The sequence below is a fragment of the Mauremys reevesii genome, linkage group 2 (genome assembly GCF_016161935.1).
Source record: "Mauremys reevesii isolate NIE-2019 linkage group 2, ASM1616193v1, whole genome shotgun sequence".
In the NCBI taxonomy this organism is placed as follows: Eukaryota; Metazoa; Chordata; order Testudines; family Geoemydidae; genus Mauremys; species Mauremys reevesii.
This window is the reverse complement of record NC_052624.1, coordinates 65,656,290-65,681,225: the sequence shown is the minus strand read 5'-3', so window position 1 is coordinate 65,681,225 and position 24,936 is coordinate 65,656,290. Positions and strand designations below refer to the sequence as shown.

General features: G+C 39.5%; 1 protein-coding gene across 4 annotated transcripts in view; it reads left to right on the top strand.

The window, feature by feature from the left end:
- ANKRD28 (ankyrin repeat domain 28) overlaps positions 1 to 24,936 on the top strand; it is a 205,119-nt gene that overhangs the window by 128,404 nt on the left and 51,779 nt on the right. For 3 of the 4 annotated variants that reach the window (XM_039526712.1, XM_039526711.1, XM_039526714.1), the window contains 5 exons: positions 5,268 to 5,338; positions 11,051 to 11,251; positions 11,996 to 12,083; positions 20,264 to 20,406; positions 22,362 to 22,574. In XM_039526712.1, the coding sequence (XP_039382646.1) occupies positions 5,268 to 5,338; positions 11,051 to 11,251; positions 11,996 to 12,083; positions 20,264 to 20,406; positions 22,362 to 22,574 (716 nt within the window). Of the gene's footprint in view, positions 1 to 5,267; positions 5,339 to 11,050; positions 11,252 to 11,995; positions 12,084 to 19,704; positions 19,783 to 20,263; positions 20,407 to 22,361; positions 22,575 to 24,936 lie in introns of those variants that run through there. The other variant, XM_039526713.1, reaches the window with a different exon arrangement.

The window sequence follows — 24,936 nt, the reverse complement described above, 5'->3', positions numbered from 1 at the left end:
AGATAATACTTAGTCATGCCCTGAGTGCAGGGGACTGGACTAGATGATCTCTCGAGAGATCCCTTCCGATTCTATGATTTAATAGGTGTAAGTAAATTTAGCATTTGTGGCAGGTAGGGGGAGACGATGCAAGGCTGCACTTTATAAGATAGATTAGGCACCTGCTTTAAGGCAAATAACTGAATGGTTTCAGCATGCAGAAATATAGTTAGAGGCCTAAGGAGAGCTGAGGTGCTCCAGTCTTCAGAGAGCTTTGTGTAATGCTTCCAAAGACAAAAGATTCCAATACACCCACTAAAGACTTTTCATCTGAGTGTTGACTCAGCCAGCTCTAAAATGAAGAGAAGAGAAAAGAACATAGATTACTGGTACTAAGGTACTAAGAATGCATCAAGTTATTGAGTTAGATGAGGAATTCAGCACTCCAAGATAAGCTAGGCAGTTGTGTGCTGTACTCATTACTTATTACATTTATAATTGTCTCTGTGTGTTCTCTCATCTTTAGTAGCTGCTGATTGTCTCCTGTCTTATACTTAGATTTTAAGCTTTTGGGGGCATGGATCATCTCTTCATGTGTTTACAATGCCTAGCATAATGAGGTCCTCGGCCCTGAATAAGTCCTGTAGGTGCTGCCACAATGATTAATGATAATAAATACAGAGACTGTAGAAGAACAAATGCCAAGACAGTGAATCTGTCAACAGGGTATTGAAGCTGTCAATGCACCAAGCGCTAAAGGAATATCAGCATTTATGAGGCTAATGACCCACAATGCACTGAAATCAGCCTCCATGACTGAGGCCATAGCGGCATCAACAACTTGGACAATTTCAGCTATGCGGCTAAAATCTTCAAAGAAAACTAATTGTATGAGGAACCACTCCAGAACCCCAAGGAAGCCAAGAGAATGAGGAGAAATCAGTCAAAGGATGTAGAAATGATAGAAAGTGTTCAGTTTTCAAACTGAAGCAGAAGTCTGTAGCTTCATTGAAGGCTGAAACTGCATGACTAAATAACTGCGTTTCCAACTGACAGCGCTTTATAGCTAAGCATGGACAGAAAGGAATGGCAATGGCCTGAGACACCATGGTGGTTGGTCTGAGAATAAGATTGGACAGCCCATGTCTCCAAAGCACCTGAACTCTTTGAAAGCTAAAGGAGATCTGGCCTTTCTCGTGCATCAAGCTGAGATCCAAGGATCCAGTCAATGGTAACTAAATTTTTTTCATTGTCCTTACACTAAAGGGCAAAGAGTTTTTCAACTCCAGTTTGGTGGACCAGTTACTTTGACTGTTGATGGAAAAGGGTCATGTTCTTAGTGCAGACAGGGCTAAAATCCCTTTCCTTCTCTCTTCAGTCTGTATTTTTCCTTCTTTCATTTTTCCTTCCATTTTTTTGCTTCTAGTTTTTTTTTTTTTTAATTTTTTCCTTTGTTCATTTACTGTGCTGTCTTTCTTTTGCTATTTGCAGAGTCAGTAGCACACTGCACATGGAATTGCTGGAGGGGGGGAAATTACCAACAGGATAGTAGCTCTTCTGTATTTTAGGCTCTTGCTTGTATCTTATTGTCTGCCAGTCACAATGGGTGGCCCGGGCAGGGGTTGGAGGGCAACTGGAAGCATGACAGGTATGCTTATGCCTGGTAGGACACAGACAATTTATGGTCCTAATTATTGCTCAGTCTCAAATCTTCCTTTTTTTGGGAGACAATTACTGGGAAGGCTATTGTAAGACCATTCCAGCAACATTTGGAGTCCTCAGATGTATTTGATTTTAGCTCTGTGGATAGAATAGTATGGAGACTGTTAGTCTGGGTTGATGGTGTTTGGGTGATTTCATGTTGATAAACAAAAGTAAGATTTACTTGCTGATTCTTTAGATGTGTTAGAAATTTTTCCCCTCCTCTTCCCAGTTGGAGAAACTTGTTCAATGGACTGCCTTGTTTTGGTAGGGTTTTTCATTTCTTAAATATCTGTTGCTATGTGTTTTATATTAGAGAAGGCATGGTCAAAGAAATTAGCCTTGCTCTTGGAGCAGAAAGTGGTGAGGTTTGTGATGGTCCTTGATTCTGGGGGGAGTTCACTGCAGTTTTGGACTACCCCAGAGAAGGTTCTGTCTCACGTATGGTCAAGCTGTACTCTAAATGTTGAGAGTTCCAATGTGACAGAGGAGCGAAGTTGTTGACCATGGGTTTTGTCCTGCAGTTTTAGACAATCTTTTAGGTATCCAGGGCCCAGGCCATGGGAGCACTTCGAAGTTAAGGAACAAGACCTTAAACTTGATTCAAAATTCTATGGCAAATGAGTATAGAGCACAGAGGACAGGTTTTGATGTGCTCATGGTAGCCCATGTTGTTGAGGAGGTAAGCTACTAGTTGGAGTTTCCTAAATGCTAAAGGTTTCGTGCTCTGTTATATCTCTTCACTGTAGTCCAGCTGAGAGGTGGCAAAGGTATGAATAATTGAGATCAGGTCATTGTCCGACAGGATGGGATGAAGTTTCCCAGCCAATCAGAGATGGTAGAAGGCATTACTTGATGGCGTTGCAATGTGACTGCTCAGCATCAGTGAGGAATCAAGGAGTACTCCTAGACTATGGACTGAGTTGACCAATTGTGAATGTGAACCTTCACTCAAAGGAGACTACACTGTGGCTGCAAACTCTTCAAAATACTTTCCTCTGACCACCAGCATCATCTCTGTTTTGCTGAGCTTCAGCCACCAGTTTGTCATCCATGAGCTGATCTCATCCAAACACTGGACCATCTGGATTGTAGTGATGTGGTGTGGTGGTGCGATATGAAGGATCGATAGAGCTGTGTTATCTGCATATTGCTGGCACTGGAGTCCATGTCCAGTGACAAGTTCACTGACAGGTTCACCTAGTGATTGCATGAGAGGACCGGAGAGAGAATTGACCCTTGTAGAACTCCACAAGTGAGGGTTCTAGCAGTGAAAGTGCAGTTTTCCATTTCTGTTCTTTTTGGGTACATACCTCCAGGGAAGGACTCAAACCATTTTAGCACATTATTCAGGATTCCTGCCACACTTCTCAGGCAAGACAGCCGTATCTCATGGTTAATAGTGGATGTCTGTCCTCTCTCCATTGATAGGCGGGGATTATTCATCAATGCCAGTTCTGTGTCTTGGCCTGAATCTAGGTTGTGCTGGATCTAGAATGTCGCCATCAGTTAGATGAGTTTGTAGCTGGCTTGCTGCTAGCTTCTCTGCATTTGCTCAGGAATGGGAGATTTGACTATGGGTGGTTTTCTTCAGTGTTGGTGGACTATTGCATAGCTGTGTCTCTCACCTCCTCCACCCTCCCCACAACATATCACCCCTCTCTTTTCAGACACACATCACTGTTTGAAGGAAGCCATTATAAAACAAATTTAAAATCCGTTGCAGGATAACATTTTACCCCACTACAGACCTTTCATGCTTGTGCATTCTTTGATGCACGTGATGTAAAACAAATGAATTATTTTCTAGGATTAGTTGTGTTTAGTGCAGAGCACCAAGTATTAAAGTAGTCAAGTTTGCTGATTCTCTGTGATAACAGAAGTACAGTTTATTAGTTAGGTTAGCTGGTCTTTACTGAACTGTCTTCCAGTTGTATAAATATTGTTTTTGCAGTACAGCATATTGCACAGAACAATTTTGCAATTAGAAATATTGCTATATCAGGAAACAGGAAGACACATTGTTAAAAAATACATTCAGGAAATATATTACTCAAAGGAGTTCATGTTCACTTAAAGGAGGAAACTGACCACAGAGACTGTTTATAAGCCCATGCAGAAAATAGTTTGACTTCTATTTTTCAGTAACTTCCATAGTTGTCAATGAGTAGTGGAGGGGGTTTTAAGAAAATTATTGCAGTTATAAATAAAAAAGTTTACATTTAAGAAATGTTGGTTGTTTTAATAAGTGATTGACTTCTAGGCTGCTCTGTGAAAGTGGTTTGTTTAAGCCAACTATCTAATTATGATGCAAATTTAAAATTCATGTGCACTAAAAGAATATGATGCACAATGTAGCTGATTTATTTTAATGAGGCACATGACTTACATGCCGGTTTATCAGAAAGCAGTGTTGGTCTTTAAATTGCTGAAAGAAGAGATATTACATATTAACAAGGTGTAATTTTCTACTGAGTTGACCAAACGTTGTTATACTAGATTGTGTCCCAATTATCCTTTCCCCAAACATCAATTTCTCAATAAATAGCTTGCTTTTCTTGATGATTTAAGAGGTGTTTGCTCATCTTAGTATATAGAGATTTATCATTAACATTTGGATTCCAAAGCTGGTCAAAAAAATTGTCAAAACACTTTTTGACAAAAAATGGTGGTTGAGTTAAATGGAAATTTTCATAAAAAATTCATTTTACAAGTAAAGGCCCTTTGAAAAAAGCAAACTCTTCATTCCTTCCCCCAGCAAGAGTTTCAATGAAATAATTTCCCAATTGACTCTAGTAGTTTTTGACTATCATTTTGTTTTACTTTTTAAAAACCAAGGGTCAAGCCCAAAATGGGCCTAAAAAACCAAACAAACCTTTAGGGATTTCTAGGAATTGCTTAGCAAATAGGAGGGAATATTCTCTCTGGCTGAGGAGGCAGGATCATTGCAATTCAACTGCTGAAGAAAAGCACGCTTTCCAGTAGTTGTAGGGCAGGAGTAAGCAGCTTCAGGGTGTCCAGAAGCCAACTGCGTGGGCCTAGTGGAAAGGATCAAATATTGCTCTTCTCTCCCTCATGCACTCCAGTTCCCAAGGGGGACACCGAGCACTGCCCCATCTGTCGACAGCAGGGAAGCAGACAAATCTGCCCAACCACAAAGGGGTATGAGGGAAGGGGGATCATGAATCGTCTTTCCCTCATCTGCTCTCAGAATACTATTAAGTTTTGTTTGTTGTGGGTGCTTGGCTTTGTGTTGCATGAAGACAGGGATACCCAGTGCTTCTCTTTTTCCTGCCACAGCAGCCCTTTGAAGTACCATTGGGAAAATAGATTTCACTAGTTTAGATAACTGATTAAAAACACTTCACTATTAGTGAACAAACAATTACAGAATTTCATCTGTGTGTCAAAGGGAGAATCCTATAACTCAAAGCCCATGGAAAAAAGTATTTTTTTCTTAGCATCCTCCTGCATTAACTAGCCTAGCTTATAATGTTGTAGTAACTTTGTACAGTAATTTGTCTATTGGAACACTTAGCTTTTGTGTGAATACACTGTCAATTAATTTTATTTATTTTTTGTTACAGGAGCTAGAGTTAATGCCAAAGACAGCAAGTGGTTGACTCCCTTACACAGAGCTGTTGCATCATGTAGTGAGGTATGAAATAAACATTTTTTTTTAGAACAGTTCCATGTAAAATAAAATACAGCATCTCAGACTACTTACTATTTCTTATTCAGTTTTCTTATAAAGTGAAACTACTGAAAATGCTTAGAGCCCAAGACGTTTGCAACAGATTTTTTTAATTTAACAAAAAAAACGGGGGGGTGGGGGGGGTGGATAACTTTATAATTCCAATTGTAGAATACAGAAACAAAAATTGCAAAAATAATATGCTCTTAAAAGTTTTCATTAAAAGAATCTAGAATAAGTACAGGTAATTTGTTTTTATTATTTTAATACAAAAGGAAACCAGAAATCCTTGTACATGGAAATAATAAATCATGAATGCCATTCCCAGGACAGGGAATATTTCTGAATTCGGAATATTTCTGAATTCAGAACATAAAGTCCATGATTCCTTTGGGGTGAGATAACTTAAGTGGCTCAGTATAAGGGAAAAATACTCTAGAAAAAATAGGGTTTGTTTTCACCTATACGGCACAATTTTGTAGGTTTTTTTTTTTTCATTTTTAATAGGCAAGCATTTTCATAGTTTCTGTATTGAAAACATTGAAAAAATTGTACTAGCAGCTGTAAGAGTTTTAACACACATAAAGTATTTAGTTTGGGCTTGTAGGTTTGTTTCATCTGAAACATTCAAATGTACAGAATAGAGCAGAGCAAGCTGCTAAGAAAATTATATCTGGCATTTTGTTTTGTCATAGAAAATCAAGGTTTTTGAAGCATGTATCAATATGTTGCTAAATATAGAAATATCGTAGGAAGAAAAATTAAGAGGTACATTTATATCATTGTTCAGATATTGTATTCTCTCTGAGTTTCAAACTGGCATTAACTGGAATTTTAATTCTATGAAGTGTTATAAAATTAGCTCAGTAAAAATGCTGAAGGTTAGGATTGAGCTGCATTGTTGCTAGAGTCATGCGGGAGAATTTCACAGAACCTGCCTACGCAGAGTTCTGTACCTGAGTCATATCAGTACTATTATTGCTTTATTTTTATTAGAGAGAGAGACAGAATGAAATGAGATGGTTTTGGTTTTGCAGAGTCTCAGGCATCAGACTTTGGATCTAAACCCATCCATTTTAGATTTTGCTTTTGGGCCAAATAGTAGCATTTAGCCACTAGCCTAAATAAGTACTAATGTGGAGCTGTTGTCCCATAAGGAACTTGGGCACAATTCTTCTATGAATGGCTTGGTGCATAGGCTACACCAGGGGTCGGCAACCTACGGCACGCGAGCCGATTTTGAGCGGCACACAACTGCCTGCTGTGGTCCCGGCCCCCAGCCCCTCTCAGCCCCACTGCTCTCCCCTGTGGGGGCAGGAGGCAGAAGCTTGGTTCTATGGCAGCCAAGCTTCCCCCCCACCCCGCTTCTTCCCCCAGCGTGGTGCTTTCCTGCCCCGCCCCCTCTCCATCCCTGTGCCAATCAGCTGATGGCCCTAGCGAGGGGGAGGGGGAAGAGCGGCAGCGTGCACACAGCTCCATAGATGAGACAGAGAGAGGTAGGGACGAGGCCTTGGGGAAGGGGGTGGAACAGGGCATATCCCTTCCAGCCCTCTGCCATGAGCCACTCAGGGCAGGGGGCTGGGAGCACCCCTATGGGCGGAGCACCCCTGCCCTCTGCCCTGTACCCCCCCCCCAGCATTCTGCCCGGCAGCCCCCGATACCCCCAGCCCTCTGCCCTGACCCCCCCACACACACTCAGCCTTCTGCCCTGCACCCCAGCCCTCTGCCCTGACCCTTGAACCCCCCCCCCACAGCCTTCTGCCCTGCACCCCAGCCTCTGCCACAGCCTTCTGCCCCCTCCACCCAGCCCTCTGCCCTGACCCTTGAACCCCCCCACAGCTTTCTGCCCTGCACCCCCCCACACCCTCCGGCCCTCTGCCCTGAACCCCCTCCACCCCAACACACACCCAGCCTTCTGCCCTGCACCCCCACACACACCCACCGCCCTCTGCCCTGCACCCCCCATAGCCCTCTGCCCTGACCCCCCCCACACACACACTCAGCCTTCTGCCCTGCAGCCCCCATACCTCCAGCCCTCTGCCCTGACCCTTGAACCCCCTCCAACACACCCAGCCTTCTGCCCTACACCCCCCATCCCTCTGCTCTGATCCCTGAACTGCCCCCACCCCAGCCCTCTGCCCTGACCTCTGATCCCCAACACCCCACCCCACCCCACCCCCCTGTGGTGTGGGGTCCTGGCCGCAGGTCCTGCTCAGCCCGCTGCCGGCCTAGGTGAACAGAACTCCAGGCTGGCAGCTAGCTGAGCAGGCTGGCGGCGTAAGATCAGCATTTTAATTTAATTTTAAATGACGCTTCTTAAACATTTTGAAAACCTTGTTTACTTTATATACAATAGTTTAGTTATATAATATAGACTTATAGAAAGAGACCTTCTAAAAACATTAAAATGTATTACCAGCACGTGAAACTTTAAATTAGAGTGAATAAATGAAGACTCGGCACACCACTTCTGAAAAGTTGCCAACCCCGGGGCTACACTATCCTTTAGGGTAATGCAGTATCCTCCCCTGAGGGAGCCTTACTGAAGCAGCAGTCCCTGCACTCTCCTGAGCATTGGGACTATAGTTGTTTCTGCCCCTTGTGTGGGGGATGGGATGCTCTTTGCATGCTTTCTCCTTCCTTTCCTCCTCATCTGTGAATACCCTCACTAGGATCTGTCACAATTTGGCTAATGATTTTTTGGATCTATGGAACATTTTACTTTTTAAAAATTTCCTCTGCTCAGTTATCACTCCTAAAATAAGAATATTAATTTTTCATTTATATAAGTCTTGCCTTGCTTCTAGGACTCTGAGGTATAATAAAATGAAAACTGTAAATCACATTAGCATAGCATTAACATAACCTTAGCATATAAGAACTTGCAGTGAACTAGTTTTATTATGGCAAAACTATATATAAATCTGGAGATTGGGACCTATCCTTCCCCAGCCTTCAAAGGGTACCACTTCTCTCCCTCACAATGGACCAACCCAGAGGTCTACCCCATAGGAACTTTTTAACTTCTACAACTACCTCCCTCCCTCCTTTCTCCCCACAAGGAACTGGACTCCAGCAGGACTTCATTTTGACCCAACCCCTGCGTGCCTTAGATATGCAAAAAGCTTCAGCTGATATACTGTAAAGCAGTCTGTTTCTATAGCAACACAGGTCACCTGGCGCTCATTTCTTTGTAGTGGCTCCCCATTGAATATAGTCCAACTTAAGTCCTCTGTCCTGATATTAAAAGCCTTCCATGGGCTTCTCTTAGCTACCTGAGAAAGCACTCTCCCTCTGTGACCATGAGCTCTTATAACAGGGGTAGGCAACCTCTGGCATGCATGCCAAAGGCGGCATGCGAGCTGATTTTCAGTGGCACTCACGCTGCCTGGGTCCTGGCCACCTGTCCGGGCGGCTCTGCATTTCAATTTAATTGAAGCTGCTTAAATATTTTTAAAAGCTTATTTACTTTACATACGACAATAGTTTAGTTATATATTATAGACTTACAGAAAGAGATCTTCTAAAAACATTAGAATGTATTCCTGGCACGTGAAACCTTAAATTAGAGTGAATAAATGAAGACTTGGCACACCACTTCTGAAAGGTTGCCGACCCCTGTCCTATAACAACAACATTGTGTCAAAACAATGAATCTGTCAGCCAACTCTGGGAGGGTGTGTGGGAGACACAGTGACTGGATCTAAACTATGGAATTTACTCCTGCAAGAGATAAGTGACCACAGAACTAATTACTTTTAAATACAAAATTTATTTATTCTTTGTTTTCCCTAGGGTTTCTACATACTCACAACATGCAAGGAAACAAATCTTATACACTAATCAAATTTATTTATCCTAGAGGTTGGAATGGAAGAAAGGGAGCTTATTAGTGTTGTTTCTACTTTTACATATTTGGGAGGCACTTAAATATTAGGATGATGGAAGATCTTATAAATAGATGGATGGGAACACATACTAGCACACCCTGCAGCTGGGAGCAGCACGGGGATGCTCCCTCTTGAGTTGGTTACTGACTGGTTTCTGGGGCGGAGTGTAGTTGTTCAAGCTCTTGTGTACAGTAGCTAAGGAAGCTCTGTGATTAAATCCTGGTTTTGGTATAATCCAGCAGGACTGTCCTCCCAAATGAGGGCAGACCAATTAAACAAGAACATCTGGTCACTCTAAATATCTTGAATATATTTGGTGATTTTGTTTTCAAACTTCTTTTTCTTGAACATATTTCAGCTTAGACTTAGTCTTCAGAATCTGCATTTGCACTCCTTTTGTGTGCTGGTGTGTTTTGTCAAAAAAAAGTTAAGCAGATTCATTTAATTTGAAAATACATCACTGCACATACACATACTAACTGTACACTAAGACCAGAGTAATTTTTTTTTACAGTAAAATTAGTGTTTCCTTTGACAGTTTGTGCCCAACCAGTACAAGAGCTCTTCTAGTATTTATTTCCTGATTCTTGTAGTGGTTTCACTGATATTAGTCTCAAAGGAGGCAAAGACTTGATATATCATCAGCTTTTTCCTAGTAAACCGTTAAATACATTTTGGGTCCATATCCATTTCACTATTCATTCAATGTACAATTATACAGTGAGGCTCAGGTATTTTCTAGGTTGCTCTTACACGTTTTGTTTGTTAAGAGGAGAGGAAATTAAATATATCATTTAGGATAACTTTTGACAGGTTCTTCTAATGGAATAAATATATGGAATGTAGTGTTCCTATTTCCGCTCCACCCATGATTCACAGCGATATCTAGGTATTGCAGTACAGACGTGTATGCATAACATTGCTCTGTAATTTGAGACACCTGCAATATTTAGCCTTAGTAGAATGTTTTAAGTTCAGAGTGGTAATATTCTTATTTTTGCACTCTTTTTGCATTTGACTAAAGGAACAATCAGAACAATTAATGATTTGTGGAAAACTTTGTGGACTTAATGAAAAAATGAAGTATTGCATCTACATCTTAATATTTGTATTGACAAGCTGTTTTCCTTTGTGTGCAATTGTGTGCATATGTTATTAACAGGATTGTTTTTGGTTTTACTTTCTGTAGGAATGTAAAAGGAATGGTATAAAAGTTTGCAGTTTAAACTTGATTTTATAAAGGGGAATGAAACATCTTATTTACAAAATAACTGTGGTATAGAACACTAAAGCAGGATTGTCACTTCAGCACCATTTAAAAATTTTATTTCTTTTGCAGACGTGTGTTTATAATATGATAGTATTATAAACAGGCACATATGTAAAAAGTATCGTTATTAAACTCTCCATATCTATAATATACCATTTGCAGCTATTTTTATTCTTTGAAAAAAGGTGTCTAACAATTGGTAGTAATATATTTTAAGTACAATAGTGCCTCACTAATGCATACTAATAGAGGGAGTCTTGAGCATTATTGATCTTGTGATGGGGAATTCCACCAGTGTCAAATGCCAATTGTAAGTGCCTTAGCTGTGTTTGAGGGATCTATAACCATCACAGAATCTTGCTGGGCTTGAGAATAAACTTTTAACCTGAAAAAACATGTGAATGCAGTTTATCAAAGTGTGAATTAGTGAGATTCTGTTGTACTTTACATGGAGTTGCTAAGTATATTCTTTTAGTTCTTTGGTAATGTAATTTATTTTATTGCACATATTTTCAGGATGCTGTTCAAGTGTTGTTAAAGCATTCAGCAGATGTCAATGCCCGTGACAAAAACTGGCAGACACCCCTACATATAGCAGCTGCAAATAAAGCTGTTAAATGTGCTGAAGCTTTGGTGCCTCTTCTAAGTAATGTAAATGTGTCAGATCGAGCAGGTAGAACAGCATTACATCATGCAGCCTTCAGTGGACATGTTGAGGTATGGATTATTTTCCAGATCTTGTTTCTTAGCCCTCTTTCCTCCCACCAAAGCTCTGATTATTTGTTATTTTCATGTGTGTACATGATCTGGTAATGGTAAAATGTACACTAAAGTACATTTACAGTGTTAACATCCCCATACTAAACCCCTGAAGAATACTGTTCCAGTGGTGAGGTATGGACTTATTACTAGCCTGTAGGAATGCTTTTTCTAGTTTCTGCATTCCCCCAGAAAAAATCAACAACCTTTTATTTATAGTCTGAATTCTGCTAAAATGCATAAACTTAAATTGTAAATTAATTTCTAGTGACTGAAGCCGTAGTGTAATTTATCCACTTTCAGCAATTTGTATGGAAATGAAAGGTTTTTAATATGTACATTTGTAGGTGATTAAATACGTAGATTTTTAACTAACTTTTTTAGTTTTAATAAACATATAGTATGCCATGATTGTTAAACAGTTGCATAAAATAGGTAATATGAAATATTTTGGTTGTCACTTGATATATAATTTAGAGGACCCCATGATCACAACATTGTCACCAACGTGGGCAGCCAGCGTACTTAAATACACAAAATATCAGAAGCGATGTAAATGGAATGGTGGTTTTAAAAGATTTAAAAATTTTGGTTTCATTTCACCCAATATTTATTCTTTGCTTTCATTATTATGCCACATTCTATGCATAGTTTTATATTCTGAGCAGAGGTATTTTACTTATTTTTCTTTCTTCACCCTAGATGGTGAGTTTGTTATTGTCTAGAGGTGCCAATATTAATGCATTTGACAAGAAAGACAGACGAGCTATACATTGGGGAGCATATATGGGTATGTACACTTTTGCAACTGATTCTCTGTGCATTAGGGAGAAAGTCAGTCACTTCATTTTATTGAATTTATATACTTTAATTTCTAGGCAAAAACGTTAGTCAAGGTTACTTAGTAGGTGATTACGAGGAAGGTATCTATACATCTCATATAAAATTTGTAATAGGATACAGCAAACTGTCTTTTTTTTAATAAATGCTTTTGTGGCAGAAAAAATGACATGCTAATTTATTTTAAGAAAGGAAAGAAAAACAGTTTCCCCCCTAAACATTAACACTTTTTGGTTTAATGTGGATTCCTGATTGAAAACTTGTGCACTAATGCCTCATGGCTACTAAGAGGAAGGATCGGCGTACGAGGAAACTGAATAGAGATAAATATAATTCTCCAGCACTCATAAGTGGTGGTTATAGAGTCATAGAAATGTGACTAGAAGGGACCTTGAGAAGTCATCCGTTCAAGCCCACTGCACTGAGGCAGAATCAAGTGAACCTAGACCTTCCCTGACGGGTGTTGTCCAACGTGTTCTTAAAAATCTCCAAAGATGGGGATCTACAACCTCCCTTGGATGCCTATTCCAGTATTGCACTATCCTTATAGTTAAAAACCTTTTTCCTAATATCTATCCTAAATCTCCCTTCTGCAGATTAGGCCCATTACGTCTTGTTCTCCCTTCAATGGACATGGAGAAAGATTGATTACTGTCCTCTTTAAGATATTTGAAGACTGTTACAGGTCACCCCTCAGGTTTTCTTCTCAAGACTAAACATGCCCAGTTTTTAGCCTTTCCTCATAGGTCAGGTTTTCTAAACCTTCTACCAATTTTGTTGCTCTCTACTGAACTCTCTTCAGTTTATCCACATCTTTTCTAAAGTGTGCCACTCTGAATTGGACACATTAATCCAGCTGAGGCCTCACCTGTGCCAAGTAGAGCAGGACAGCTGTCTCTCATGTCTTACATATGATACTCCTGTTAATACCCCCCAGAAAGATATTAGGTTTTTTTTTTGCAACTGCATCACACTGTCTCATTCAATTTGTGATGTGCTGTAATTCCCAGATCCTTTTCAGTAACTCCAATGCCTAGTCAGTTATTCTCCATTTTGTGTATGTACATTTAATTTTTTCCTTAAGTGTAGCACTTTGCACTTGTCTTTATTGAATTTCATTTTGTTGATTTACAACCAATTCTCTACTTTGTCAAGACCATTTTTCATTTTAATCCTGTTCTCCAAGTGCTTGCATTTCCTCCCAGCTTGGCGTCATCAACAAATTTTATAAGCGTGCTTTCCACTCCATTATCCAAATCATTAATGAAAATATTGATATTACTGGACCTGCAACTGACCTCTGTGGGACCTCCAGTTTGATAGATAACCATTGATAACTACTCTTTGAAAGTATCTTTCAATCAGTTGTGTTACCCACCTTATAGTAATTTAATCTAGGCCACATTTCCTAGTTTGCTTATGAGAATGTCATGTGGGACTATGTCAAAAGCCTTACTAAAAATATAATGTTTTCTGGTAAAGTATCAGAAGCTGACTCAAAAAGGAAGAAGAGTAGTCTTTAAGATAGCTGTATTTCTGGTTGATTGGCTCCCTGCTTGGGTTTTGTTTTGTTTATTTAATAGGGAAATGGACCAAGAAAAAAACATCAAATTATTGCACTTCCACATTTATTCCAGGATTTCAGCCTCTTTTTCCCCAATCATTGTCTTACCTCTGATGATGAAATTGGCCACAATGGGTTGGTTATCATGTCAGAATGATATAGGCTTCCTTTATGTAGACTTCCTTCCATTAGCCCTTTATGTAGAACTTTGCTCTTTATAATAAGTATGGGAATTCTTTTCTTCAGCTTGTCTGTAGTCATGGTTCCTCACCTCTAGCTTCATTCAATAAGTGAAAAGATTAAAAGAAAAGCAGATAAGGGCTTTTAGTTCTGATACTCTAACAGAAGCTTCTTAGCCTTAGCCTTGGCTAAATAACTTAGTTGTACTTCTAAATAAGTCATAGGCAGCTACTGATGCACTTTTCAGTAACAACCAGTTTTCTTTGACTTCTGAGCAGGTGCAACACATTTTTTTCTCAGATGTCTTTTTTACCTGTGGCATCTGTGTACTTACAAAATACTTTCTGTTAACATCACAAAAAGTTGTAATTTCCTATGACTTGGCACCAGCTGTAATTGCTTTCAGTTCTCCTTTCTTTTAGCTCAGTATTAGTCTCACAGAAGAATTTATGGTAGTGGCCACAGCTCTGAAACAGTAACAGAGATCTATTTCTAGGAAATTGGCTAGAAGCAGGTGTCACTTCAAAATGTAAATTATATGATAAAGATACCGTATTAAGTCAGCATTGATTAACCTGAGTTTAATTATCAATTGCAGGAAAAAGTTAATTGATGCTATTCCATAGTCTTGACTATTCAGTGGTGCAGTTTGACTTTCAAAAATAATAGTTTATCCAGCCCAGGAGAGAAGAATGAAAATAGAAAAATTGATATTATGTGCTCTGCAAGTATAGGAATTCGTAAGATGAGATATAAAACCAAGATCCATTTGTAAACATTAGAGATCCATCAGCACTTTAGAGTAGTAGTTTTGCATTAATGTGTTGATCAAATTCTATTCTGGGTAGTTTACAATTTATCTAACTATATGTTTCCCTACTCCCAGTTATTCCTAAACATTTGTACAGTGTCCTATAGCACTGTTAATGGCAGTTGCACTTCATCATAGATATAAATTATTCTTGTATGCTGTGCGTAGTTTTTAGATTCACTAAAAAAAAAAGCATGGAAAATGCTTTGAAATCAGTTTAAATTGTGCATTTATATAGCACCTCTTTTAAAAATAGACTGAAATCTCTTCAGGACAGGATTTGTGGAGAGTTTGGGGAAGGGGGAGGAAAATCCTATTCAGCTATTTCGGATCATTTGCAATGAAACATTATGATTACATTGTCTTGGTACAATGATCTGGAGAAATGGTCTGAAGTAAATAGGATTAAATTCAATAAAGACAAATGTAAAGTACTGCATTTAGGAAGGAACAATCCGTTGCACACACAAAAAATGGGAAATGGCTGCCTAGGGAGGAGTAATGCAGAGAGGGATCTGGGGGTCATAGTGGACCACAAGCTAAATATGAGTCAACTGTGTAACACAGTTGCAAACAAAAATGCCAACATCATTCTGGAATGTATTAGCAGGAGTGTTGTAAACAAGACATGAGAAGTAATTCTTTCTCTCTACTCTGTGCTGATTAGGCCTCAGCTGGAGTATTGTGTCCAGTTCTGGGCACCACATTTCAGGAAAGATGTGGACAAATTGGAGAAAGTCTAGAGAGGAGCAACAAAAATGATTAAAGGTCTAGAAAACATGACCTATGAGGGAAGATTGGAAAAAATTAGGTTTGTTTAGTCTGGAAAAGAGAAGACTGAGAGGAGACATAACAGTTTTCAAGTATATAAAAGGTAGAGGGAGAAGAACTGTTGTTAACCTCTGAGGATAGGACAAGAAGCAATGGGCTTAAATTGCAGCAAGGGGAAGTTTAGGTTGGACATTAGAAAAAACTTCCTAGCTGTCAAGGTGGTTAAACAGTGGAATAAATTGCCTAGGGAGGTTGTGGAATCTCCATCATTGGAGATTTTTATTAAGAGCAAGTTAGACAAATACCTGTCAGGAATAGTCTAGATAATACTTAGTCCTGCCATGAGTGCAGGGGATTGGACTAGATGACCTCTCAAAGTCCCTTTCAGTCCTACGATTCTATATCTTAATACAGAATTAACTATGTTAAGCAATATATTATATAATGACTTACATTGTTTAATCATTAACATTTCCGTTTTTCAAAATTATTTAAACACAACCTTAATGTATTTTTATTTTTGACAATTCATATTAACTTCTTTGTGGTGGGAGAGGAACTAAATACTTTCTGATGTGGGGGAATTAAAAGGTTCAGGAGAATAGAAAGAAAGAAAAGCTATGGGGGAGGGCGTGGAGATGGGGGTCGGGGAGGGAGGGAGCAAAATCATTGTTTGTCAGTGCCTCTGCAGTGCACTGACACTTGGATCGTGGAGCTGATTTTATCCTACCTTGTGCACTGTATTTAATATAAGAACATGTCCCTACCCTTTCCAGCTTGTCTTGTGTGTCATTTTTACAACTTTCATAAAGAAGTATTCTTCAATATCATTGTCCCAAAAAGAAACTTTGACTTCCAGTTAGTAATGGGAAGGTCTATGATTGGTGAACAAGTTTACCTTAAAGTTATGGCACAAAGCATAAAACTTTGATATTGCAACTTCACTGAGTAAAACAGAGTGAGGTTTAGAACTGTGTTGGTGCCTGACTAACTTGAAGATTAGTGCATTATTGATGAATAATATGGATTATGCCATACACACTTGAAACATTTTAACTCTTTGGTCTTTGTTCATATGAATTTGTTATGATAGTAAAGATAATAGCATAGATCTAGATAATTTGCCCCATTTTCAGTCTTAATACTTACTGCATATATACAAGGAGAGATTGCTGCTTGGACAGATGTCCTTCATGTGTATCAGTAGGACAGACATTTAACATCATATTTGAGTAGGTGTTTGTTTTTTGCCTTAGGTCAAGCTTGTGCTGATATAAGTATAGCAAAGATTATATTGAAGTAGTAACCTTAGGAACTACTTCTATTCAAAAACAAGTAATGTAATGAACCCCGAGAGAAGTTGTCAAGGAAAAGCAAAGTTGTGCTTATTCATTTTTACCGAGGAGTGCAGTTTAACATACTTTTTTCAGCTGTGATTCTGAAAGGCTTTCATTTAGTGTGTTACATACACATTTAAAAAAAAAAACACTGTAGAAATAGTTTGCATAGAGCAGGGGTTCTCAAACTTTATGCACGGCAGCCCCCTTCTGACAACAAAAATTACTACACGACCTCAGGACAGGGGACTGAAGCCTGAGCCCGCCCGAGCCCCACCGCCCTAGATGTGGGAGCCAAAGTCTGAGCCCCACCGCCCTGGGTGGAGGGGCCAAAGCTGAAGCCCAAGGGCTTCAGCCCCAGGTAGGGGGCCTGTAACCTGAGCCCTGCTGCCCAGAGCAAAAGCCCCCGGGCTTCGGCCTCAGGCCCCAGCAAGTCTAAGTCAGCCCTGGTGGCCCCATTAAAATGGGGTCACGACCTGTTTTGAGGTCCCAACCCACAGTTTAAGAACCGCTGGCATAGAGAAAACTGAGCCTCTGACTGCTTCTGCAGAAAAGTAAGGTGATCATGCTGCTGTCAGCAGAGAAAGGAACTGATTCTTGGCACTGCTTCTAGATGGGGACTGCAAAGGATATCACAGGCTCTACTCCCTTGTCTGCTAGGCATGGCTATGGAAGCAAGTGACCACTCCCTCTATCATTCCCAACTCTGCTCTTTGTACCTCAGTTCTCTTCTTCCCAGTGAAGCTAGAACTATGGTATCTTCAGTCTAGTTTCTTAGGCCTTGTGTAGACTAGAAAAAGTAATGAATATTTTGGGGTTTTTTTCTTTAAATTAAGTCAGGTTCCTTGAGTTAGATAACTCCATTTGAAACATCACTTAAACTGCATCTGTGCAAGTGCTAACCTCTCTACAATTGTATTTGCTGATCAAAGTCTAACATGATTTTAAAGATATTAAACTGCATATATGTTAGATGCTAAGTAATGTTTTAAATGGGGTTAAAAATTGATTTTACCCCTCACCCCCTTTACCCTAGATAAGGCCTTAGAGGAGTAAAACTTCCCCTGTCTGTTACTGCAGAAGCACTGTCAGCCCAGGCCTTTGCTAAGGTACTGTTTGCTCCTTCAGTGTTGCTTTATCTGCAGAGATTTTTTGTCAGGACAGTATTCCCAAATCCTGACTTGAAACAGAAAGTGGAGACAGGAGCTGGAAACAGGGAAAATACAATTTTCAAATCATTTACTCAGACTATTAATAATAATAATTGGTGGTGGGAGAGGGTTCATGGTACATATGTTTCTGTTTAAATATGAAGAAGTCAGAATAGATATCTGCCCTATAAATGAAACTCCTAAATTTGTATGGGTGGATTGAGGAAGAGTTGTTAAATAACTTTATAAAGCACTGCAAACATGCTTGGTGCTGAGATCTGTAAAGTCTTCTGTAGTTTACAAAGTAAAAAATGTATATTTGGAAGGGAGGGGGGAAACGTAAATGGATGGTCACCTGATAGATCAGAATGGTTGTAAAAGTGATTTAGTCACAAACATCTGGATTTCTTGTCCTAGAAATTGCTTCACTTATACAAGAATATTAATAATCCAATTTGCAGAAATCTGTGTTTGAAGCCTGTTTTAAATTAGTCTTTCATCCATGAAATCCGGGGATTGGAGCAATCCAGTACTAGTGTAAAATATGTACATCATGCTGGGAAATCCATACTCATAGTGCCAAAGAGTAAAACAGAACAAGATCAGACTTTCTTCTGTAGGGGGGGAGGCTTATGGCAGCTAGAAAGTTGCTGACACTTCCCAGTGAATTAAGCAATGTGAATACCATTACTCATTGTTTGAAGCCATGCTGACATCAGACTTCAACTGTTAATAATCACTTCAGCCAAGAGGTTGATGTGTGTGATTGTTCTTGATCCAGTGTTCTTAGAGATAAACTAATATTTAAGATCTGATTTATCCTGCCTGCAGAAGTAGTTTTGAGGGAATGAAATTCAGTGCTTGAGATGCCACAGCTATGTATGGACAAGCATTATCGGGGTTGTAATGAGGACACGTACATTTTGTGGTGTGTGCTCACCCAGCTGGAAAAACATGCTTTCTCTTGTTTAGCTAAGCTACATTCTATCTACCAATTTTAGCACATGCTACTTTTATAGACACGTAATAGGATACTTTATCCCTGGAGCATATCACTTGTCTAATTTTCATTTTTTTAATAGATATGAGGACAGCGGAGAGGGAAGGATAAAATTAACTTCTTAATTTTTTTAATAAAGAAATCAGTGTGTACGTTCATATACAGTGGACTTGATTCTCACTTAAGCTATGTCTATACTGTGGTTTATGACAGCATAACTTATGTCGCTCAGGGGGATGAATAAAACACCCTCCTAAGCAACATGACTTCATTTATGTCAGATAACTTATAACAACCTAACTCCCAGTGTAGACAGCGCTATGTTGATAGGAGGGCTTCTCTCACCAACATAGCTACTGCCTCTCGGGGAGCTGGATTACCATCCTGTGCCAATGGGAGAAGCCCTTCTGTCAGCGTAGGTAGTGTCTTCACTGAAGCTCTACAGCTCCGCAGATGCATTGGTATAGCTGTGCTACTGCAGCCTTTTAAGCATAGCCAAGCCTTTATTTTAAAAAATGATTTGGGGAATTAGCGTATGTCCCATTGACTTTCAATGAGACTTAGGCTTATGAATTCTTAAGTCTCTTTTGAAAATGGAACTTGGGTTTCTAAATCACTTTGGGTAAAGTTTTAAAAAAATAACGTATCTATAAAGGAAAAATCATTTTATTTTTTTATATTACAAAGTCTAGAAATGTTTTCTTAAAAAGAGACTTATCTTTCTGCTTGTTTCTACTTTAGAAACTTCAGGAATATGAAGTCTTTTCACGATTCATGCAGGAGGCCTTAAGAAATTAAATGGAAGTTTTCTCAGTCTTCAGTTTGAAGGAGCAAGGTTCTGAGCTTTTCTTTCAAATCTTTGACAGAAGTTTGTGTTAGATAGGTATTAAATCAGATAAGCAAAAGTTTTAAATAGCTTACTAAAAATCCCTTCCCCTCTCAGCTGGATTTGAGAGCTAATGGGCTGATGTAAGGTTTTAAGTCCTCCAAAAAATCCTTCAGCAAAAACAGAAGACAAGATCTGATATTTTTTATATAAAACAAAAATCAAGGCTAGAGAGAGTGTTTGGAGTAGGAGAAAATACATGGAGGAAAATATTTTAGACTGCCTTTATAAATCATAAGGAAATGAGGTAGGGAAAGAATATGGTTCTTTGCTCCTTTTAAATGAGGAGAGTCTGTACTGGATTTTTCACCTTTAAAAGTTGATCAAGTGCAGCTAATAATAAATAGATGATATTTTTGTAAAAGTCAGAGCACAATTGATAAATCAAGTTGCGTCTTAATATTATTTATTTATTCTTTTATTTGCCCAGGTCACATTGAAGTTGTGAAATTACTTGTGACCCATGGAGCTGAAGTGACATGCAAAGACAAGAAATCATATACACCCCTACATGCTGCAGCATCTAGTGGAATGATCAGCGTAGTCAAATATCTTCTAGATCTTGGAGTTGATGTAAGTAAACATGTAGCCAAAGGCAAATGACATAAGAAAAATCTAAACTATTACTGATCAGGAATATAATGGCGCAGAGAATGCTCCTTTCTTCATGATCAAGAATAATGGTAGTAAGAGTACTTCACAAGGTCTTCACTCATTTATTTAATGGTTACAAGACTTCACTCCCTAGGCTCAAGTTTCTTCTACAGATTTTCACTTAAAGGTAAACTTGTCCTTAAATGGTTTCATTCCTTTCCAGGAGGGAAGGAATGATCCTATGTTTAAGGCACTGGACTGGGACTCGGGAGATTGGAGTTCTGTTGCTTGCTTTGATTTACACTTTTTCTGTGACCTTGAGAAAGTCACTTAATCTCTTGTTTCAGTTCCCCATCTGTAAAGTGGGGATAAAACGTCCTTATCTCACAGGAGTTTTGAGGGTAAATCATTAATGATTGGGAAGTACTCTGGTACTACACTGATGATGGTCATATAAGTACCTAGTTATAAAAATATATTAACAAAAATATTGTCAGTAATAAAAATCTTTTTATCATCTCAGAAATAAAGTGAATTGTAAGCCTATTGGAGTTTGACCTTTTGAGTCATCTTGCACAGAGTGGCCATTGCTTCTGAAGTTGTAGTTTGAAAACTAGGATGTTTCTTTGTATAAAGTATCTTGGAGCTCAATTTGCACATTAATGCAGTATTAGCTTCTTATATCTTAGGTGCTAAGACAAATATTTCCAAACTTGGGTGCCTAAAATTAGCAGCTAAATCCATATTTAGGCACCTTAATATGTGTCCTGATTTTCAGAAGCATTTGGCACCCAAAAATCCTATTAAATTCAGTAAGCCCTGCAGACATTCAGTACCATGGAACCAACAGACTTATTTAGATGACTAGATCTAGGCACCTAAGTGTCTACATTTAATTACTCCTGGGGGGATTCTGTGCCCCAATATTAAAAATTCTGCACGCAATATTTTTTAATTCTGTATATTTTACAAAATAACACAAACCCTATTGATTTTGGTGAAAATTGGGTGGGGGCAGAGGGAAATGGGGGCACATGGAGCCCTTTCCATTCATGTAGCACACCCAGCAGCTTTAGCCACTTCTGTAGTTGTCTATAGATTAATGAGCTGATTGATGGTAGCCATTAACATGTTCCAGCATAATGTATGGACTAGGGTATTCACAGAGCCCTGGCATAGGGGATGAATTGGTGGCACAGAGAACCGTTGGGGGGCTAGGGAGAGAATGGATGACCCTGGCAGTGGGGAGAATGAGGGACCTTGGTATGGGAGAAAGTGATGGATAGAGATGCACGCAGAAGAGTGAATGTGGGGAAGAAACGCTGAGGGCACACTACCACTGGCATGAGTGGTAGGTTTCAGAGAGCCCCTGAAATAGAAGGGGATGGCAGTATGGCACACAGGCATCTTGAGGAGGGGCTAAGGAATGCGAGGAGCCTCTGTTGTGTGCAATGAGGTGTGCCTACAAAAGCAAGAAAGTGTGAGACCCTCCAGTATACAATCTTGATGTTTAGATCAAGGGAAGGGTATGTACTTGCCAGCAATGTGTCTGCATTATAGGAGCTTTTGGGGCTCATAGAATCAAGGTACATGATCCCAACAATGTGGATCTGCTGTGGTAATAAACTTGGAGAATTCTGTTTACAAGTGGCAGAATACCTTCCTTTCACACAACTATTCCTTTCACACTACCAAACACTTTATCTCCTCTCAGAGAGGTAAAAACCATTCCAAAGTTTTTTGGTCAAGGAAATCCAGTCCAGAACACATTTAATGTACTGTTTTGTGGTATTACAGAATGCAATGACGACATCCTGCATAACAACAAAAGATGTTCCGTTGTACTTAATTAAATACTGTTGCTTGATGGCATAAAAAGAAGTGTGGTAGAATTTCACAGTATCTTAACTAATCGTCTTGTTTTTTCCCATCAGATGAATGAACCAAATGCCTACGGAAATACACCTCTTCATGTAGCTTGCTACAATGGACAAGATGTTGTAGTAAATGAACTTATAGACTGTGGTGCTAATGTAAATCAGATGAATGAGAAAGGTTTTACACCTTTGCACTTTGCTGCTGCATCAACACATGGAGCATTGTGTTTAGAACTTTTGGTCTGTAATGGAGCAGATGTAAATATGAAGGTAAGGAAACGAATCTAAAGGTGGATTCAATAAGTTGTAACATACAATACATCTATGTCTTTATAGCAGATATAATATTTTAAATTACAAGGTTTAATTTATTTTTATTACAATAGTACCTATATGCCCCTGTCAGATTGTGGAACCTTGTTGTGCTAGGAGTTCTACAGACGACGAGTATATGACAGTCCTTGCCCCCAAAAAACTTAGTCTAATTTAAGATGAAACGCAAATAGTGGATATACAATCTGAAGGAATAAGGGAGGAAAGATGAGGGAGACAATGAAAGAACATGCATTTAGGTGGCCCCACTAAATAAGATAATTGTCAGAAATCCATATTGGCCATTATCTGTTAGAAGTGTCCCATATGCATAACAGTAAAAGCAGGTTTTGAGAAGAAATTTGAAAGAGGTTAGTAGTTTTAGAAGATATTTCTGAGAGTACTCCATAAATAAGAACCAGTGTGGAAGAAATCACACAAGTGTTTGTGGGAGAAATATACACAGGCAAACAAGGCTGGCATCATTAGTAGAACTGTGAAGGGCCACAGAAGATTCTAGAGTCAATAAATAGGGAGGGGTTGAGTTATGAAGGGCATTAAAGGTAAGGAACCAAAGCTTGTACTTGATGCAGTGGAGACCTAGCCAGTAAAAGGACTCAGATTGCTGGCTGACATGGTCAGCATATTAGTGGACCCAAATGGACTAGAGAGAAAAATGTACTCCTGGCCATAATTCTATGGCTGTAGGACTTGCCATAGAATCCACCTCTGTTGCAGAATTTAATATTTCCTTTGACTTATAAAATTTAAATTTCTAAGCCTTATGGTTGCAAAAATAAATTTGAATATAGAAAAATGCTGTGAGGTCTTCCGAAGTCTGCAAACGAAGAGCCTGAAACAGCTATCAGAGAGAGGTGTGAACTGCCCTAACTATTTTAGCATGAGGCTCACTCAAGTCTGATGACAGTTATCCTCATAAACATTCAGGTTGTTGGTGTGTGGCTGGCTATTGAGGTAGAGACAAGGGAAAATTGGGTTTTTTTGGAACTAAGAGTCCAAAACCCTTCCCCCTCCTTTTCTGTCTCCCCCTCCCCTCCCCCCCTCCCCCCAAATAAAATCTGGTTATCTCTGCTCCTGCCCACAAATGGGAGGAACTGAAGAGATACATCCCACCAAAAACAGCAACTACCTCCAAAATCCTGTGCTGCCTCCTGTGCCTTTCCAGATGCCAAAAGCGCTAATTGGTCCCATTCCTTGCTACCAAAATGCCAAGTATGAGGACTAAGGGGAGCAGGTTCTCTGGAGCAGCAAGAAATGGCTTATTGATAGATATGCCAGAGGTCCTCACAGTTAGCTACAGCCCCTGATGTCTGGGGCGGAGGACATCTGATCCACATAAGTGTCTAGATTTATTTTAAATAAATGAGGTTAACAAAAGCAATAAAAATAAATGTATGAACAAATTATATTAAAAAAATTTGGGAAGCCAGCAGATCCTGGTCAGCTATCAACCCCAAGAATAACCTGGCACACTCAGTCTCAAAGTCAACTGATACTTATCACCCATTTGGCTGGAATATATAGGAAGGGTCAGATCATTCCCAGGTTGAAAACCAATATTTAGACTACAACTCTGATGCCCAATATCTCTTTCTCTCCACCCTCATAAACATAGGGTTCATCTTCGAGTGATAGTCCCTATTGTATTCCACTGGGGGTTTATACATGTGCACCATGCACCCAGAGACAGAGAGTTTGAAAGTAGCGTCTGTTAGTCTTTGCATGCACCTTGACTTGCCTTGTGCTTCTGTCCGAGGCAATAAAGGGAGGGAAGGACTGCATCTCAAGTTCCTTCTCACCGCTGCAAGGTCCAGGTCGGAACCTTCATCGTCCTTGTCTGATGCAGTTGTAAAAAGCATAGTTGTAAATAGTTTTAACAGTAGTTTTACTAGTTTTATTTCTTTCCTGGTTTTAGTAATTAATAGTTTTAACATTAGTTTAGAGTAGACTTTAGGGACTTCTCCACTGCCCCATGCGGGTACTGGATTATGCCCAGAGCTCCAGGGTAGAAACTCTGCGCCTCCTGCATGTGATCCTTATCGATCAGCGATGACCACCAATACTGCCTCTACTGCCTGGGAGAAGCTCACATCATGGCTAATTCAGTGAGGAGTGAGCCTCCCACTACTATGTCCGACTCCAGTGCCAACAGAACCACCCCCGCTGACCCAATAGAGGGCCTTATTTGGGAGATTAGGATGCAATCCCATAAGCATGGGACTAAATCTTTCTCAAAATCCAAGGAAATCAACATTCCCTCCACCAGCTTGGCCTCATCTCCAGCACTCCAAAAACACAA